This window comes from Rhinoderma darwinii, chromosome 4 (genome assembly GCF_050947455.1).
Source record: "Rhinoderma darwinii isolate aRhiDar2 chromosome 4, aRhiDar2.hap1, whole genome shotgun sequence".
Classification (NCBI taxonomy): domain Eukaryota; kingdom Metazoa; phylum Chordata; class Amphibia; order Anura; family Rhinodermatidae; genus Rhinoderma; species Rhinoderma darwinii.
In genome coordinates, this window is record NC_134690.1 from 121135263 (window position 1) to 121154768 (window position 19506).

The 19506-nt window shown below is 44.7% G+C and overlaps 1 protein-coding gene across 1 annotated transcript in view; it reads left to right on the top strand.

Annotated features, from left to right (window-relative positions):
* The window catches only part of ARHGEF26 (Rho guanine nucleotide exchange factor 26), a 158845-nt gene that overhangs the window by 123668 nt on the left and 15671 nt on the right, over positions 1–19506 (top strand). Inside the window, exon 12 of the mRNA XM_075861522.1 lies at positions 5891–6097. Within this exon, the coding sequence (XP_075717637.1) occupies positions 5891–6097 (207 nt within the window). The remainder of the gene's footprint in view (positions 1–5890; positions 6098–19506) is intronic.

The window sequence follows — 19506 nt, forward strand, 5'->3', positions numbered from 1 at the left end:
GAGGAGCACCGAGCTGATCTTCAGGTTTGGGATGACTTCTTGGGCCAGTACAATGGTCGCTCGCTGTGGATGGCCCCAGCGCAGGATACGAGTGATTTGAATAATTTTACGGATGCGGCTGGGGCGGGCGGTTTTGGAGCTTACGGGGGAGGTCCGTGGTGCGCAGGTCAATGGCCGGCTAGTTGGGTGTCCAGCGGACTCACGCGGAATCTGGCCCTGCTCGAGCTGTTCCCCATCGTGGTGGCGGCAACCATTTGGGGGGACAGGCTCAGGGATAAGAAGGTTCGTTTTACTGCGACAACATGGGGGTGGTGCTGGCCATTAATAACATCACGGCGTCCTCTCCTCCTGTAGTTCAATTGTTGCGACATTTAGTGTTGGTATGTTTGTCGTGGAACGCGTGGGTGGTGGCAGTGCATGTGCCGGGGGTACGGAATTGCATCGCTGATGCTCTTTCTCGCTCGCAGTGGGACCGGTTTCGGCAATTGGCACCGGGAGAGGAACGTCTCGGTTTGGCTTGTCCGGAACATCTTTGGGATCTGGTCTCGGTCCCGTAGAACAACTGGTACAAAGGTCTTTGGCGCGCACGACGTGGAGTGCTTATTCTGCTTGTTGGAGGCAGTGGGAGGAGTGGGTAAGAGAGTTGGGTGACGTCAATACGGATAGAGACAGGTTGGTGGCACTTTTGTACTGGTTAGGGGACGCCTGGGAGGCGGGGTTTTCAGTGGCAAAGGTGAACCGGTTCATATCTGCGGTGGCGTTTGGTTTTAAGTTACGAGGCTTTCAAGATGTATCTAAGGAATTTTTGGGTTGGGCCGAGGTAGAGTGGAGGCGGATAGTAGAAGGCCTGTGTCGTTTGCTTTGCTTAGCCAAGTAGGGAAGGGTAAGCTGATAGTTTTGTTCGCCCTCCCGGGGTCGGTTATGTGCCCAGTAGAGTGCATGCGGGGTTTTTTAAGCCGCAAGCGGGGTCTCCAGATTTGCCTTTGTTACGTCATGTGGACGGGTCGTTTGGTCCAGGTTTCAGTTTGGAGATGTATTTAAGGAATGTCTGACGGCGGTTGGTGTCGCGGCGGGCTCATATTCATCTCATTCCTTCAGGTTTGGCGCAGCAACTGCAGCGGGGCGCTGGGGGTTGGATGATGAAGGGGTGCGGCGCATTGGTCGTTGGGAGTCCAACTGAGTTAAGTCCTATGTCCGCTCCATTTGTTATAATTGTTTTCCATTTCAGATTCGCCTCCGTGTTTGGTGTGGTTGCTGGGTCATTCGTACGTGCACTGGGTCATTCGTACGTGCCCGGACGGTCGCCAGTTGCGCATTCCGCGACAGGATGCGGTTGTGCATTGGCTGGGATTTAGAGGTATGTCATGGAGCAGGGGGTTGGCAGAATTCCAGACATAGGCCCGGCTTGATAGGGTTCCGGAGGTCTTAGTGTTGCACGTGGGTGGGGATGACTTAGGAGTCTGCCCCTTGCGTGAGTTGGTGCGGGATATCAAACACGATATGTTGGGTTTGTGGGTTTCTTATCCCAAGTTGGTGATAGTGTGGTCGGACATAGTCCCGAGGAAACATTGGCGGTTGGCTAGGTCAGTGAAAGAGTCAATAAGGCTCGCATTAAAGTTAATCGGGCGGTGTCCCGTTTCGTAGCAAAAATCGGGGGCATTTGTGTGCGGCACAGGGATTTGGAGTCAGGAGTGGGGAACTTCTGGAGGGGTGATGGGGTTCATCTGACCGAGGTTGGCATTGATCTTTGGAGCTTGGCGATAGCAGAAGGAATAGAAAGGGCGGTGGTGGTGTGACGGAACTCACAGGCTTAAGGTGGTCAAGGCCTGTTTCGCTGTGGCGGGGGGAGTCCTTGAGGCCAGTCAGTACAAAATGGTGGGGGGGTCGCATCGGGGGTATGCGTCCCCCCAAAAAGGTACATGGTTGAAGACTTCATCGGGTGTTATCCCTTTGAAGTGGTCTTCTGGTAGAAGGTATATCACTTGAAGGCTTCATCGGGTGTTATCCCTTTGAAGTGGACTTCTAGTGGTCGGTATATCACTTGAGGGCTTCATCGGGTGTTATCCCCTTGAAGTGGACTTCTAGTGGTCGGTATATCACTTGAGGGCTTCATCGGGTGTTATCCCCTTGAAGTGGACTTCTAGTGGTTGGAGCCATCTGCAGAGGTGAACGGTGCTTCCGAGCTGGTTTACGGCTGGAGGTAATTGGTGGTTTGCAGATGGCTAATTCGGTGTGTTCTTAAAAAGGAACATCTGAAGGGGCTTCAAGGACTTCCTCTGCTCGGGTTAATGTTAACGTTAAATTGTTATGTACGATTCTGACCCATGTTGGGTCATGTGAATTATTAGGAGGAATTCTCTGGTGGATTCCTAACTAGTTATCCGAATGTTTCGGATTTAAATTGTTTTGATAAAACTGTGAAATTAATAAACGGCTGCTGTGGCCATTTCACATCCAACCTCGGTGTCACGTGTCTTTCCTAAAGGTGGGGTGGAGGGATAAGATGGGTAAGGGAAGGTTCATTAACACACGACTCTACTTAGGAAGGTCAAGAAGAGGCTGGACGCAGCCTGCAGGGCTTAAGGGGAAGCCTCCATGACCTCACTGGTAGGGAAAGGGTTAATAGGTAAGGGAGAGTTGGAGGGAGAGTTAGGAGGAGGTGGAGGAGGGACAAGGAGGAGTCAGGGGGCCGTTGCTGAGCTTCCCGCTGTTTGCGGCATTGAGCCGGAAGCAGCGGGAGGAGTAACCCAGGGAGAGACAAGCTCCCACCCTCCCGCCCTTTGTTTGTTACCCCTGTGGGTCTTTATGTACGTCCGTTTATGAGTGTTGTCTTTGTTTTGTGTGCTTATTTAACATGTTTTTCCTTTTTTCCCGGAGTAGGTTCTGTTGTCATGGCAGCTGGCGGGGGGAGTCCTTGAGGCCAGTCAGTACAAAATGGTGGGGGGGTCGCATCGGGGGTATGCGTCCCCCAAAAAAGGTACATGGTTGAAGACTTCATCGGGTGTTATCCCTTTGAAGTGGTCTTCTGGTAGAAGGTATATCACTTGAAGGCTTCATCGGGTGTTATCCCTTTGAAGTGGACTTCTAGTGGTCGGTATATCACTTGAGGGCTTCATCGGGTGTTATCCCCTTGAAGTGGACTTCTAGTGGTCGGTATATCACTTGAGGGCTTCATCGGGTGTTATCCCCTTGAAGTGGACTTCTAGTGGTTGGAGCCATCTGCAGAGGTGAACGGTGCTTCCAAGCTGGTTTACGTCTGGAGGTAATTGGTGGTTTGCAGATGGCTAATTCGGTGTGTTCTTAAAAAGGAACATCTGAAGGGGCTTCAAGGACTTCCTCTGCTCGGGTTAATGTTAACGTTAAATTGTTATGTACGATTCTGACCCATGTTGGGTCATGTGAATTATTAGGAGGAATTCTCTGGTGGATTCCTAACTAGTTATCCGAATGTTTCGGATTTAAATTGTTTTGATAAAACTGTGAAATTAATAAACGGCTGCTGTGGCCATTTCACATCCAACCTCGGTGTCACGTGTCTTTCCTAAAGGTGGGGTGGAGGGATAAGATGGGTAAGGGAAGGTTCATTAACACACGACTCTACTTAGGAAGGTCATGTAACTCACATTCTTCCTCTGCGGCTTAGAAAGTTTATTTTACTAGTGAACATTTAGAAGTAGCAGTTGAGTTGCGTGTGCACATACTTCACAGAACGTGGTATTTTAGGTAATTATTTTCGATTTTGCTTTGAGTTGCTTTTTATTACATCCCCAACTTGGAGTGAAGTTTGACTGACAAGGGCCCCTGAGCTACAATGTCGGTCTCCTACACATTGTGTAGTGTTTATATGAAAGAGCACTCAACCTTTAGTAGTTGGCAGCGGATCAGGAATCACAGATGTTACAGTGAATTTCATGTTAGTGTTTTGATTTCCTTCCAATGTGTTTCCTATCTGTGCCTTAACCAGTAAACAGGTAGTGAGCGAATGTCAAAATGCTCCCAGAATAGCAAAAATAATCATTACCTTTTCTTTCTCTTTTGTATCCTGTCCTCATAGCTGCACTGTATTCCTGTTTTCTGACTTGGCGTATATAGTTTTATATTTTAACCCCTTAGCCTATTTCAGGTCTTAATGACCAAGCCATTTTTGACGTTTTTCCATAGTCGCATTCAAAGAGCTATAACTTTTTTTTTTTTTCCTGTCTACATAACTGTATACAGACTTTTTTATTTTTTTTGTGGTACAAGTTGTATATTTTAATAGCACCATTTAAGGGAAAATCTAATTTATTGATTAACTTTTTTGGTGGGGTGATAGAAAAAAAACAGCATTTTTGCAATTTTTTCATCTTAAATATATGCCATTTACCGTGTGATATAAATAACATAATAACTTTATTCAGCGGGTTGTTACGATTGCAGCGATACCAAATGTATATATTTTGTTTGTTTTACTACTTTTACACAGCAAAAACACTTTTTTTTTTTCAAAATTATTTGTTTTTGTGTCGCCATATTTTAAGAGCTGTAATTTTTTTATTTTTCTTCTAACATAGCTGTGAGGGCTTCTTTTTTTTGCAGGACGACTTTTAGTTTTTATTGGTATAATTTTTTGGAGTACATACGACTTTTTGATCACTGTTTATCAAATGTTTTTGAAGGTAGCATGAACAGAAAACCAATTCTGCCATTGTTTTTTATTTTTTATGACGTTCACCATGTGGATTAAATAAAGTAATAGTTTTATAGTGGAGGTCGTTACGGACGTGGTGATACCAAATGTGTGTAACTTTTTTTTATTTTTTTTCTTGTTTTTACAAAATAAAGCATTTTGTAAGAGGAAAAAGTAGGTTTTTTAATTTTTTTTTACTTGGGATATTTAGTTATTATAAACTTTTTATTAAACTTTTTTTTTTAGTCCCACTAGGGGACTTCACTATGCAATCATTTGATCGCTTTTATAATACGCTGCAATACTTTCTTTTACAGGCAATAATTCACTGTAATACAAAAGTGTTAAACTGACTCTGGCATGGCCTAACAGGCATTCACTAAAGATCGCATCGCGGGTGTGCCGATGGGTTGAGAGAGGGAGCCCTCTCTCTCTATAAAAACAATGAGATGCGGTGGTCGCTATTGACCGCCGCATCTGAGGGTTTAAACGGGCGGGATCGATGATTTCGAACCTGCCGCTCGAGCAGGTCTGCTGAGAGCAGGGAGCTTTTACTGTTCCTGGTGGCGCTGCTTTATTCTGATGCAGCGCCGTAAAAAGACTAATGCGTAAGAATAAAGCCCGTTAGTGACTGCCATAAAAACACCTATGGGCGACCACTAACTGGTAAATATAGCTTAATTTGGGTGATTTTTTTTTTCTGTTATTATTACGTTTTTATCTGTCATATAGTCCATCCTACAGATCACAATATAAGTAAATATAGAAACCCAGAAACCCCCCCCCCCACCACCACCTGGTCCGCACGGGAAAACAAAAGAAAAAATTATTTGGGTGATTTTACCTGTATTGCTTTAGTTATATAGACAATAGACATTTATGGCATACCTAGAGGATATGTCTTATAGGTTTGTTTCTCATTGCTGAGAACCCCACCAAACCGATATTAGAGGTCCCCTGGTCACAAAAATCAGTCTATGGGTGGTTATGAAAAATACTTGTATAAATATATATTATTAATTATTACCATCTAGTAGTAATAACGAAATTATTTTAGTGTAAAAAAGGCCAAAGTGGTAGTAATACTGTGCTGGACTATGGTAACAAGTATGCGTATCTGTTGCAAAAGTAGTTCATCATCATGTGCTTCTGTATTTACAGTGTGTTGTATATGTCATTGGATGGCACTCGGTCTAAAATAAATGTTCTCTTCATTTGCAGTGAGGAAAGTTATAATGTGACAGATTATTCCATGCTGGACCAGCTCCATGTTGAGCAGTATGACAATGAAGAACCATCTTCGCCTTTAAAGAACAGTACGCCCATCCTTTACTCGAGACAGAGCTCCGCAAACCACCTTTTCACACTCACCATCCGAAGCAATTATGCTGGAGACGAGGTGGAGATGCTGTTAGGAGCTGAGACCCTGTAAGTAAAGATCCATCATAGTGTTGCATGACTTCTATATTATTCTCTGTTCTGTGCCCGCCAATTCCACTGACGTCAGCAGTATATGTAATAATGGTCTTTTCAAATCTAGTATTAGGTTATCACTATTTTTATTGGTAAATGGGTTGTCCACTCAAGGGTTGTCTTTATCCCTGCAATTTCCGCATTTCCCCTGTAGCTTCCCCTGGTGATAACTGTTGATCCTTGAGGATTCCTGCTGATCGCCCTTTATAAACCGCTCACTATTGGGGGAGCAGCTTCAGAAAAGGAGGTTGTCCTAGGTAGTATAAGTGCTGTCGGGTATACATTTTAAACAAATCTCATCCACATGTTGCAGAAATTTTCTACGCAGTTAATTGACCTGTGGCTCTGTAGCATGTCAATTTCTGCTGCTTTAAGTGGGTAGGAAGAAATCGGGATGGAAATTGTATTGTTGCAGACTTTGCTGCGGATTACCTGCAGATCCACAACAGAAATGTAAAATAAAAAAAAATACTGTACTGAAATTTTTAAATAAACCGTATACTGGCCTCTTTTACTAAGCTTAATTTTATGAGGAATTTTTTAATTCAGCAGTGTAAAAATACGCCTCATATGAACTGCAATGGGTGCAAAATGTTTTTTGGTATGAGGGCCACATTCTCAGATTTTACCACTCACAAGGGCCGCAATACAACTTGAAGGGGTATTCCCATCTAAGCCATATCGATAGTATATGCCATAAATGTCTGATAAGTGGGGGTTTCACCTCTGGCACTTCCACTTTTTGGGAGAATGGGGATCTGCTGCTCCCCAGTTTGGCACTCCAGTGAGGAAGAGTCCAGATGGCCACACATAAGCAGGATTCTCTCCACTGTAGTTTATGGGAGATTCATGCACAACCACCTCTCTACCTCATCTCTTTATCTCTGGAGTGCTAAACAGAGGGGAGTCCCTAAATATAGAGGTGCCAGGGATGGCGGGGGCCGCACGGAACGGTATTGCAGGCAGTTTCTGAACTACCCAGTATATTTCCCATTGAAATTATAGAACACAATTCTGCACGTTCCCTCTTTTCTGAGAGTGGATACTAGTCGAGTGGGCTGGTCAAGGGGTATCTCCGGTATTGGCCAGTTGTGCCCTATCTTATTGGGGTCCAAGTCTTTCTCCCCTGTTTGGTGGGGCTTCCACCTGCAGGAAATAGCTGAATTAGGTTTATGAATCGGATCAATGACCAGATAGTTTATTTACATCTCTAAGTTTAGACACAGAGGTGTTTTATTATTATTATATTTTTTTTTTTTACAGGAAATATAGCTCCCAACTATGAAAAATAAAAACCCGCTGCTTCCTAGTCGTTCTTCTCGGAGATCCCCTTTACATTCTGCACTGGCAATGTCGTCCGATACATTTTTAACAGATTTCTATCACACATCATGTACAAAGTGACTAAAATTACAACCTGTCATTATCACTCCGATCACAACTATAGCTGCTGTGAGATTCCATACTTTTACTAGGTAATATGTATGGGGACTGACAGGAGGCACATTCTTTGTATCCTTGCACTTTTATAGGACTGAGATGTATTCCTCTCTTTCAGTTTTTGTTGCCGTGCACTTAACCCCCGAGGGTCCCTGGTGCAGATGGATTGTTAATGACAAAGTGTCAGTGAATTCTAAGTGTTGCAGAGTTTTCACCTCTGGTGTCATGACATGATAGGATTACCAACTGCAACTTTTGCTTTCTGAGCACGTTAGAGAGCTCGCTTTCTGCTTAATCCAGTTCTGTGTTTTTATTATCCTCACAACCCCCCCCCCCCCCACCCCCATCACATAATACATGTCTAGCGCGTCCACGTAAACCTTGTCTGTAGCGGTTATATACACAGAAGCGATGGAGGTGAATAAACTGTTCCTTTGAGATTATGTTTGTGTTTTCTGTAACACTTGTATAGTGAAGTAGCATAGGGAGCGTGCTCGACTGTTTCCATAATTCACATAGACTTTAATTGGGTTGTCACTTATACAAGAGGTTGTCCAGGATTAGAAAAAAGGGCCACCTTTATTACAGAAACAACACCGTTTTTCTCATTGAACTTTGATTTTAATAGAGGTAAGCTGCAATGCCAGACACAGCCCATGGACAAGAGTGGCGCTGTTTATATTACTAGACAAACTTTTTAATGGCGTGTATCCTCAGTCTGCTCTCTCCTGATCCTCCTCCCTTTCTCATCGGCCGTTGTGCTTGGCACAACAGGCATTACGGGATCCCCTGCCTCTTAATAGCTGTCAGACATTTATGGCATAAATGTCAATGGTTGGAATACCCCTTTAAATGCAATATTCTAATATAATACAGATTTTTCCAGTTGGTATTCCTGTAAATAATGTATAATAGTGCATTCTCATATCCTAATGTATCGATTATACAAAGATGATCGGTGCAACATAGGATGCCAATCATTTGTCACCAGGCAGAGGCAATATGTTACAGATTGCTTCTGCTGGGTGGAAAGTTTTGTGCGCAGATAGTTACATGTGTGCAAGGAGAGGGGAAGACCATAGAACTGTGGGAATAGGAGGCAGGTAGGTATTGCTGATGAGCTGTGCATTCTGACTGACAACTGGGAGCGTATTGTGGCTCTCGCTTTTAGGGGCACATTATGGCTGGCAATGTAATGCCCACTGCATCTGCTGCAGATCCTTATACAAGAGTAAACCATTCATGTTGATCAGTGATTGAGGTTTTATAGTAAAGTGTGTATCGTGCTTTATCCCTTTAACTGCAGGTGTAATCTGATAACTAGCGGAGAAGGGGTGCAGGGAATTTTAACCCTTTCGACTTTCTCCCTTCCCTGCAGATGCATCCACTGAGTAAAAGCTATTGTTTACACCAGTGTGTAGTATATGTGCATGGGATGCCAAAAACAGAGCACTGTGGTGACTACAGTGCATTTAACAAGAAGAATGATACAACTTACTGACTCATATGCAAAAGTCTCTTGGGGGGGAATGTATTAATACTGGCATTTCATATGCCAGTCTTAATACAAAGAAAGTGGGAGTAAAATGTGCCTAATTTATTAAGAGGAGCACGCCTTTTAGTAAATTAAGCACCGCTCTGGCCGTCCGTGCACCAGAATGGGAAATCTACGCCAGCCATGGGATGGTGTAGATTTTCACCATAATTTCTACTAGTTTCTGATGTAAATTCTGATATATTTATCTGGTGACGGGTGGCTCTGCCCTTTCTGTTAAGCTCTGCCCCCTTTCTAAAACGCCATGAGCGGCACAAACAGTGCAAAAGTTAAAATGTTAATCAAATTTGCGACTTTTCTATGCCAGAAAACTGGTGAAGAAAAGCTAATGAATTCCCCCCTTGGTTGAGGTCTGGCTTTTATGTATCAGGTGCCAAAAATCTACACTGACTGCTAAAGAGTTAAGATCCTTTAGTGATCCATATATTTAGAGCAAAAAATAGGACTGGATTCCACCATATGTAAACAGGGAAGCCCCCCCCCCCCCCCAATTAAAATAAAAATAAAAAAATAAGAAAGGTGTTAATCCTGACTACATATGATGGGATCTGAACCAGTTTTTAGCTGCTAATATACATCCCCATTACTGTCGTCTTAATGCAGCCTTCTGTATTCGTTCTTCTCTTCAAAAGACATTTAACCCCTTAATGACCGGGCATGTTTGTACCTTAATGACCAAGCCAGATTTGTCAAATCTGGTATGTCTGACTTTATCAGAGAATAACTCTGTGAAAGTTTTGAATATCCAAGTAATTCTGACATATTCTTTTTTCGTCACATGTTGTACTTTATTTTAGTGGTAAAAGTAGACTGATACGATTTGCGGAAATTAATTAAAAAATAGAAAAATGGAAGAAATTTTGTAAAAATTACAATTTTTCCCTATTTTTAACTGCAATATGTCACATATGTACACACATACTGTACAATTTTTTAAATTAAATATATATTTCTATCTCTTTACTCTATTTTGGCAGCACTTTTGAAAAAATAAAATAAATTTTCAGCAATTTAGAGGACTTACAAATTGAATAATAATTTTATACATTTTGAAGTACATTTTGTTTTCCTGCACCAAGCCAGGTTTTCAGAGGCTCATAGGTCTCAGAGTGATGGAAACCCCCACAAATGACCCCATTTAGAAAACTAGACCCCTTAAGGTATTTACCTAGGGGTATAGTAAGTATTTTGACCCCACAGTTTTTTGCTAAATTTAATACATAGCAGGTGAAAAAAAAAAAATCACTTTTTTTCATAAAAGTATCAGTTTGAAGACCAATTTCTTTGTAAAGCGAACATGAGAATGAAGAAACACACCACAAAATCTATCACCCTGTTTCTCCTGTTTTCAAAAATACCCACATTGTGGCCCTAATGCGTTGTTTGGACACACGGCAGGGCCCCAAAGGAAGGGAACACCCGGAGGCTTTCAGGACTCATATTTTACTTGAAAATGTTTTAGGCCCCACTGTACATTTGGAGAAGCTTTGAGCTGCCAGAACGATAGAAACTCCCCATAAACGACCCCATTTCGAAAACTAGACCCCTTAAGGTATTTATCTAGGGGTATAGTTAGCATTTTGACCACACAGGTTTTTCGCTAAATATATTGGAATTAGTCTGTAAAAATTAAAATGTACTTTTTTTCAGAAACAACATAGAAATTTTTATTATTTACAAGGAATAACGAAGAAAATGCACCCCAACATTTGTAAAGCAACTTCTCCCGATTACGACAATACCCCATATGTGGTAATAAACTGCTGTTTGGACCCACAACAGGGCTCAGAAGGGAAGGAGCGCCATTTGGATTTCTGATTTTGCTGGAATGGTTTTCGGTGCCATGTCGCATTTGCAATGCACTGGAGGGACCAAAACAGTGGAAACCCACCAAAAGTGACCCCATTTTGGAAAAACCTTCAAGGAATTTTTCTAGGGGTATAGTGAGCATTTACACCCCACGGGTCTTTTGCAGAGTTTATTGGAATTAGGGCGCGAAAATTAATATCAACATTTTTTCCACTAAAATGTTGCATTTTCTCATTTTCACAAGGGATAAAGGGGGAAAAAAACAACCATTTTTTATAAAGCAATTTCTTCAGAGTACGGAAATACCCCACATGTGGTCAAAAGTTTTTTTCATTAGAAATGAATTTAAAAAAAATAGCGATTTTGGCGGTTTCAATTATTACATTTTTTTAAGGTGTTCACTGTGCAAATTAAATATTGGTATATTGTAATAGTTCGGACTTTTACGGACGTAGCGATACCAATTTTGTTCATTTTTTTTTACATTACTTTAGAAGAAAAATGCGAAAAGGTGTTTTGTTTTTTTAACTTTAAAAAAAAAAAATCTCACTACTAATAACTATAATTCTTCTACACATTTTATTAATCAATCCCCTTAGGGGACTTGATCCAGCAATCATTGGATCACTGGTACAATATACTGCAATACTAATGTATTGCAGTATATTGTTATTCTTACAGGCTTCTGTAACAGAGCGATCGCTGTACCTGTCCGTTAGTACCGAGGGGGCCTGCTGTAATACACAGCCGACACCCGCAGCTTATGGAGCGGGCTCAGCACGTGAGCCGGCTCCATACATCAACCGCCGCACCATGACCGGCAATTAAGTCATAGTGCGCAAAGGGGTTAATGCGCAGTGGATGGTTCAAAGTGAAAATTGCAATTTTCCACTGATACACAATTTTAGGGCATAATATGTTGTGCCCAGTTTGTGCCACAGAAGACAAATACCTCATAAAACGTTAAGCGGGTTCTCTCAGGTATGGCGACGCCGTATGTGTGGGCGCAAACTGCTGCTTGGGCACGCTGCAGGGCTCAGAAGGGAGGGAACACCATTTTGCTTTTGGAGCGCAGATTTTGCTTGGTAGTTTTTCTGTTTTGGGTTCCACTGGTATTTCAGTTTATAATGTGGGGGCGTATCTAATCTGTGTGGAGTACATCAGGGCATAATAAGAGGGTATAATAATGGGGTAAATAAATAATATTTCATAGCTATGTGGCCGGTGTCGCACTGATAAATGGCGCCCGATCTTATCCGCTTTTGGACACTCTGCACATTTTGCATCGCCATATTCTGAAAGCCAGAACTTTTTTATTTTTTCACCACCGGAGCTGTGTGAGGGCTTATTTGTTGCGGGACAATCTGTAGTTTTCATTGGTACCATTTTGGGGTACATGCGATTTTTTTTTTGATCACTTTTTATTCAATTTTTTTGCAATCCTGAGCAAAAAACAGGAATTCTGACTGTAAAGGATCTGCCAGACACAGCTTCGGGGTTAACTCCCTTAATTAATCAGTCAGCACCTGAATCTACATCCCTGAGACTGACTCCAGCTTCCACCACTCAGGCTGGCAGGCTTAGGAGTGGGAGAGCCTATCGTAGCCTGGCCAGACTCAGCTAGCTCCCGCCCTCTGTCTATTTATACCTGCATTTCCTGTTCCTCCTTGCTTGTTATTCTTTTTCGTGTGGTTTCCTGGCCCAGCTACAGCTCCTTCTATTTTGTTCCTGCTCCATACAGACCCTGGCTTACTGACTACTCTTCTGCTCTTCGTTTGGTACCTCGCACACTCCTGGCTTGACTCGGCTCGTTCACCACTCTGGTTGCTCACGGTGTTGCCGTGGGCAACTGCCCCTTTCCCTTGCTTGTATTCCCTTGTATGTTTGTCGTGCACTTACTGAGTGCAGGGACCGCCGCCCAGTTGTACCCCGTCGCCTAGGGCGGGTCGTTGCAAGTAGGCAGGGACAGAGTGGTGGGTAAATTAGGGCTCACTTGTCCGTTTCCCTACCCCCCGGTCATTACACTGACACCGTTTTTTAGGTTTTCTTTTTGCGGCGCTCACCGTACGCTATAAATGACATTTTTACTTTATTCTGCGGGTTGGTACGGTTACGGCGATACCAGATGTATATAGGTTTGGTCCTTTTTTTTAGCGTTTGCACAATAAAATGACTTATTTATAAAATAAAAAAATTCTGTGTCACCATATTCTGAGAGCCATGATTTTGTAATTTTTTAGTCAAAAAAGCTATGTAAGGGCTTGTTTTTTGCGGGACGGATAGAAGTTTTTATTGGTACTATAGTTGTACCCCGTCGCCTAGGGCGGGTCGTTGCAAGTAGGCAGGGACAGAGTGGTGGGTAGATTAGGGCTCACTTGTCCGTTTCCCTACCCCCCGGTCATTACATAATAACAAGCCCATACCTAGTCTACCCTGGTCCCTGACACCACTATGGACCCCCGTGAGACCCTGGCTCAGCAAATGCAGGGTCTCTCCCTACAGGTCCAGGCCCTGGCTCAGAGGGTCAACCAGCCTGATGCTACCTTGGTAGTTCCCCTCACCGCACCTCTTGAACCCCACCTCAAGTTGCCCGACCGGTTCTCAGGGGACCGGAGGGCTTTTCTCTCCTTTCGGGAGAGTTGTAGGCTTTACTTTCTTTTAAAGCCTCATTCCTCAGGTTCTGAGAGCCAGCGGGTGGGTATAATTATGTCCTGGCTCCAGGAAGGGCCCCAAGAGTGGGCCTTCTCCTTGGCTCCTGACGCCCCTGAACTTTCCTCCGTTGATTGTTTCTTTTCCGCTCTCGGACTTATTTATGACGAGACTGACAGGACTGCCTTTGCCGAGAGTCAGCTGGTGACCTTACGTCAGGGTAAGAGACCTGTTGAGGAGTATTGCTCTGACTTTAGGAAGTGGTGCGTAGCTTCTCGATGGAATGACCCTGCCTTAAGGTGCCAGTTTAGGTTGGGTCTGTCGAATGCCCTGAAAGACCTGCTAGTTAGCTATCCCTCTTCTGACTCCCTAGACCAGGCTATGGCTTTAGCGGTACGACTTGACCGACGTCTCAGGGAACGACAACATGAACGTTTATGTGTTTTCTCCTCCGACTCCCCCATGATGCCTCCCGAAGTTCCGTTGCTTCGTTCCTCCAGGAAAGACTCAGAGATACCTATGCAACTCGGGGCCTCCGTGTCCCCCCAACAACGTAGAGAATTCCGCAGGAAGAATGGTCTCTTCTTCTACTGTGGGGATGACAAGCATCAAGTGAACAACTGTCCTAAGCGTAAGAATGCAGCCAGAGAACTTCCGCGCCTAAGTGATCATCGGGGAGGTCACTTGGGCGCACAGGTATTTCCAGTAAATAGGAAACGTACTAAGATCTTGCTTCCCTTTCAGGTCTCTTTTGGTGGTAGGTCTGCTACCGGCAGTGCCTTCGTGGATTCAGGGTCCTCTACTAATATTATGTCTGTGGAATTTGCTATGTCTCTTGCTATGCCTCTGATTGATTTGCCTAAACTTGTCCCGGTAGTGGGTATCGACTCCACTCCTCTTGCTAATGGTTATTTTACACAGCATACCCCTGTTTTTGAACTCCTTGTTGGCTCCATGCATTTGGAACAATGCTCTGTACTGTTGATGCAGGGATTATCGTACGATTTGGTTCTAGGCCTTCCCTGGTTGCAGTTGCATAATCCCACGTTTGACTGGAATACTGGGGAGCTAACCAAATGGGGTAATGAATGTTGTACGTCATGTTTTTCTGTTAATTCTATTTCTCCCCCTGAGGAGGCGAATACGCTACCCGAGTTTGTTCAGGACTTCGCTGATGTTTTCTCTAGGGAGGCCTCCGAAGTGTTACCTCCTCATAGAGAATACGATTGCACTATCGAATTGGTACCAGGAGCTAAGCTTCCTAAGGGTAGGATATTTAATCTTTCTTGTCCCGAACGTGAAGCCATGAGAGAGTATATCCAGGAATCCCTGGCCAAGGGTTACATTCGTCCCTCTTCTTCTCCGGTAGGTGCTGGCTTCTTCTTCGTGGGGAAGAAGGATGGTGGTCTTAGGCCATGCATTGACTACCGTAGCCTGAATAAGGTCACGGTAAGGAACCAGTATCCCCTTCCTTTGATTCCTGATCTCTTTAATCAGGTTCAGGGGGCCCAATGGTTCTCTAAATTGGATCTACGGGGGGCGTATAACCTTATTCGCATCAAAGAGGGGGATGAGTGGAAGACTGCGTTTAACACGCCCGAAGGCCATTTCGAATACCTCGTCATGCCCTTTGGGTTGTGTAATGCCCCTGCGGTCTTCCAGAATTTCATAAATGAGATTTTGAGAAATTACCTGGGGATATTTCTTGTAGTGTACCTTGATGACATACTGGTGTTTTCCAAGGACTGGTCCTCCCACATTGAGCATGTCAGGAAGGTGCTCCAGGTCCTTCGGGAAAACAAACTGTTTGCCAAAACCGAAAAATGTGTGTTTGGGGTACAGGAGATACCATTTTTGGGTCAAATCCTCACTCCTCATGAATTCCGCATGGACCCCGCCAAGGTTCAGGCTGTGGCGGAATGGGTCCAACCTGCCTCCCTGAAGGCGTTACAGTGTTTTTTGGGGTTCGCTAATTATTACAGGAGATTTATTGCTAACTTCTCGGTCATCGCTAAGCCTCTTACGGACCTCACTCGCAAAGGTGCTGATCTCCTCCACTGGCCTCCTGAGGCTGTCCAGGCTTTTGAGGTCCTTAAGAAGTGCTTTATCTCTGCCCCGGTGCTGGTTCAGCCCAACCAAAAGGAGCCATTTATCGTGGAAGTTGACGCATCTGAGGTGGGAGTGGGGGCTGTCTTGTCCCAGGGTACCAGGTCCCTCACCCATCTCCGCCCCTGTGCCTACTTCTCCAGGAAGTTTTCGCCAACTGAGAGTAACTATGATATTGGCAACCGCAAACTCTTAGCCATTAAATGGGCATTTGAAGAGTGGCGCCACTTCCTGGAGGGGGCTAGACACCAGGTAACGGTCCTTACCGACCACAAGAATCTGGTTTTCCTAGAATCTGCCCGGAGGCTAAACCCGAGACAAGCTCGATGGGCGTTATTTTTTACCAGATTCAATTTTTTGGTTACCTATAGGGCTGGGTCTAAAAATATTAAGGCTGATGCACTGTCGCGTAGCTTCATGGCCAGCCCTCCTTCGGAGGAAGATCCTGCTTGTATTTTGCCTCCAGGTATAATCATTCTGATTTAGTCTCTGAAATTGCTGCTGATCAAGGTTCAGCTCCCGGGAACCTTCCTGAGAACAAGCTGTTTGTTCCCCTGCAGTTCCGGCTAAGGGTACTTAGGGAAAATCATGACTCCGCACTATCTGGTCATCCAGGCATCCTGGGTACCAAACACCTCATTACCAGAAATTATTGGTGGCCTGGGTTGCCTAAAGACGTTAAGGCCTACGTCGCCGCTTGTGAGGTTTGTGCTAGGTCCAAGACTCCCAGGTCCCGACCAGCGGGCTTACTGCGTTCGTTGCCCATTCCCCAGAGACCTTGGACACATATCTCCATGGATTTTATCACCGATTTGCCTCCATCCCAAGGCAAGTCGGTGGTGTGGGTGGTGGTAGACCGCTTCAGTAAGATGTGCCCCTCAAGAAACTACCCAACGCCAAGACGTTGGCTACCTTGTTTGTCAAACACATCCTGCGTCTCCATGGGGTCCCTGTCAATATTGTTTCGGACAGAGGGGTACAATTTGTTTCATTGTTTTGGAGAGCCTTCTGTATGAAGTTGGGGATTGATCTGTCCTTCTCCTCTGCCTTCCATCCTGAAACCAATGGTCAAACGGAGAGGACTAATCAATCTCTAGAACAATACTTAAGGTGTTTTGTCTCTGACTGTCAATATGATTGGGTCTGATTCATTCCCCTCGCCGAATTTTCCCTTAATAACCGGGTCAGTAACTCGTCAGGGGTCTCCCCCTTTTTCTGTAATTTTGGGTTTAATCCACGGTTCTCCTCCGTTTCACCTGGTAGTTCCAACAATCCCGAGGTAGAGGTCGTTCATCGGGAACTGTGCACAGTCTGGGCCCAGGTTCAGAAGAACCTAGAGGCGTCCCAGAGCGTACAAAAAACTCAGGCTGATAGAAAACGTTCTGCTAACCCCCTGTTTATGGTCGGGGATCTGGTGTGGTTGTCGTCTAGGAACTTGCGTCTCAAGGTTCCGTCCAAGAAGTTTGTTCCCCAGTTTATTGGGCCGTATAAGGTCATTGAGGGCCTCAATCCTGTCTCCTTCCGGCTGGAGTTACCCCCGTCTTTTCGTATACACGACGTGTTTCATGCCTCCCTCCTTAAACGCTGCTCCCCGTCCTTGGCTCCCTCGAGGAGACCTCCTGTTCCCGTCCTCACCCCTGAGGGGGTGGAATTCGAGGTGGCCAGGATTGTGGACAGCAAGATGGTCCAAGGCTCCCTCCAGTACCTGGTCCATTGGAGAGGTTACGGGCCCGAGGAGAGGACTTGGGTACCCGCCCGGGATGTTCACGCTGGGGTATTGGTCAGGAGGTTCCACCTGCGTTTCCCCAGTAAGCCAGGTCCACTTAGAAAGGGTCCGGTGGCCCCTCATAAATGGGGGGGTACTGTAAAGGATCTGCCAGACACCGCTTCGGGGTTAACTCCCTTAATTAATCAGTCAGCACCTGAATCTACATCCCTGAGACTGACTCCAGCTTCCACCACTCAGGCTGGCAGGCTTAGGAGTGGGAGAGCCTATCGTAGCCTGGCCAGACTCAGCTAGCTCCCGCCCTCTGTCTATTTATACCTGCATTTCCTGTTCCTCCTTGCTTGTTATTCTTTTTCGTGTGGTTTCCTGGCCCAGCTACAGCTCCTTCTATTTTGTTCCTGCTCCATACAGACCCTGGCTTACTGACTACTCTTCTGCTCTTCGTTTGGTACCTCGCACACTCCTGGCTTGACTCGGCTCGTTCACCACTCTGGTTGCTCACGGTGTTGCCGTGGGCAACTGCCCCTTTCCCTTGCTTGTATTCCCTTGTATGTTTGTCGTGTTTGTCGTGCACTTACTGAGTGCAGGGACCGCCGCCCAGTTGTACCCCGTCGCCTAGGGCGGGTCGTTGCAAGTAGGCAGGGACAGAGTGGTGGGTAGATTAGGGCTCACTTGTCCGTTTCCCTACCCCCCGGTCATTACACTGACACCGTTTTTTAGGTTTTCTTTTTGCGGCGCTCACCGTACGCTATAAATGACATTTTTACTTTATTCTGCGGGTTGGTACGGTTACGGCGATACCAGATGTATATAGGTTTGGTCCTTTTTTTTAGCGTTTGCACAATAAAATGACTTATTTATAAAAAAAAAAAATTCTGTGTCACCATATTCTGAGAGCCATGATTTTTGTAATTTTTTAGTCAAAAAAGCTATGTAAGGGCTTGTTTTTTGCGGGACGGATAGAAGTTTTTATTGGTACTATTTTCGGGTACATGCGACTTTTTGATCACTTTTTATTCTTTATTTAGGGAGCGGTGGTGACCAAAAAAATTGCGATTCTGTTGTCGTTTTTTATTGATTTTTTTTTGGGGTGTACATCGTGCGGGAAAAATAACATTACAGTTTTATAGTTGGGGTCGTTACGAACGCGGTGATACCACATATGTGTACTTTTTTAACGTGTTTAATTTTTTTTCTATAATAAAAGTCTTATAGGGAAAAAAGCATTTTGTGTTTATATAACTTATAACTTTTACTTTTTAACACTTTTTTTAAAACATTTTTATTACTTTTTTTTACTTTTTTTAACTTGTCCCACTAGGGGACACTTAGTCTTGCAGCTTTGATCGCTGCTAGAGTACATTACACTACACACGTAGTGTAATGTACTCTAACTGTCATTGTGACGTGACTGTCACACTGACAGGAAGCAGAGGAGGAACGGCCGGAGGCTGTTCCTCCGAGGCTTCCGTACATGGCAACCCGGAGGTCATTATCTGACCTCCGATTGCCGTGACAAGCATCGGTAGCCCCCACGATCACTTCGTGGGGGCTGATGATGTGCTTCAAACCACTTAAATGCGGCGATGGCAATCCGTCGCTGCACTTAAGGGGTTAACTGCCGAAAGCAGCGACGATGGTCCGCTGTCCGGCGAGACTGATGTCTCAGCTGTCTAGGACAGCTGTCAGCGCGGGTCTGTCACTCTGTGTTTACACAGAGTGACAGTTTGAAATGCGGACGAAAATGAACGTCATGGTGCGGGAACTAGCAGCCGACCATGACGTTCATTTTCGTCTTTGGTCGTTAAGGGGTTAAGAAGAAGACCAAACCCTTCTGTGGATAGGGATTTGCCCACATGGGGCAGAAGGCTTCACCTCAGTGACATTCCTCTCTGATAACATCATTGCCATAAGAAGGGGGGGAAGAATCTTACTGTGAGTAGAAAGGAACCCATATGGGGCATCAACGTCCTGGGTCTCACATAAATGGAAATAATTTATTTCTGAGTAAAATACCTTATGTTTAGGTTCATGAACCATGAAAACAAAGTGGAACATAAAGTGTAAAACACAATGCAA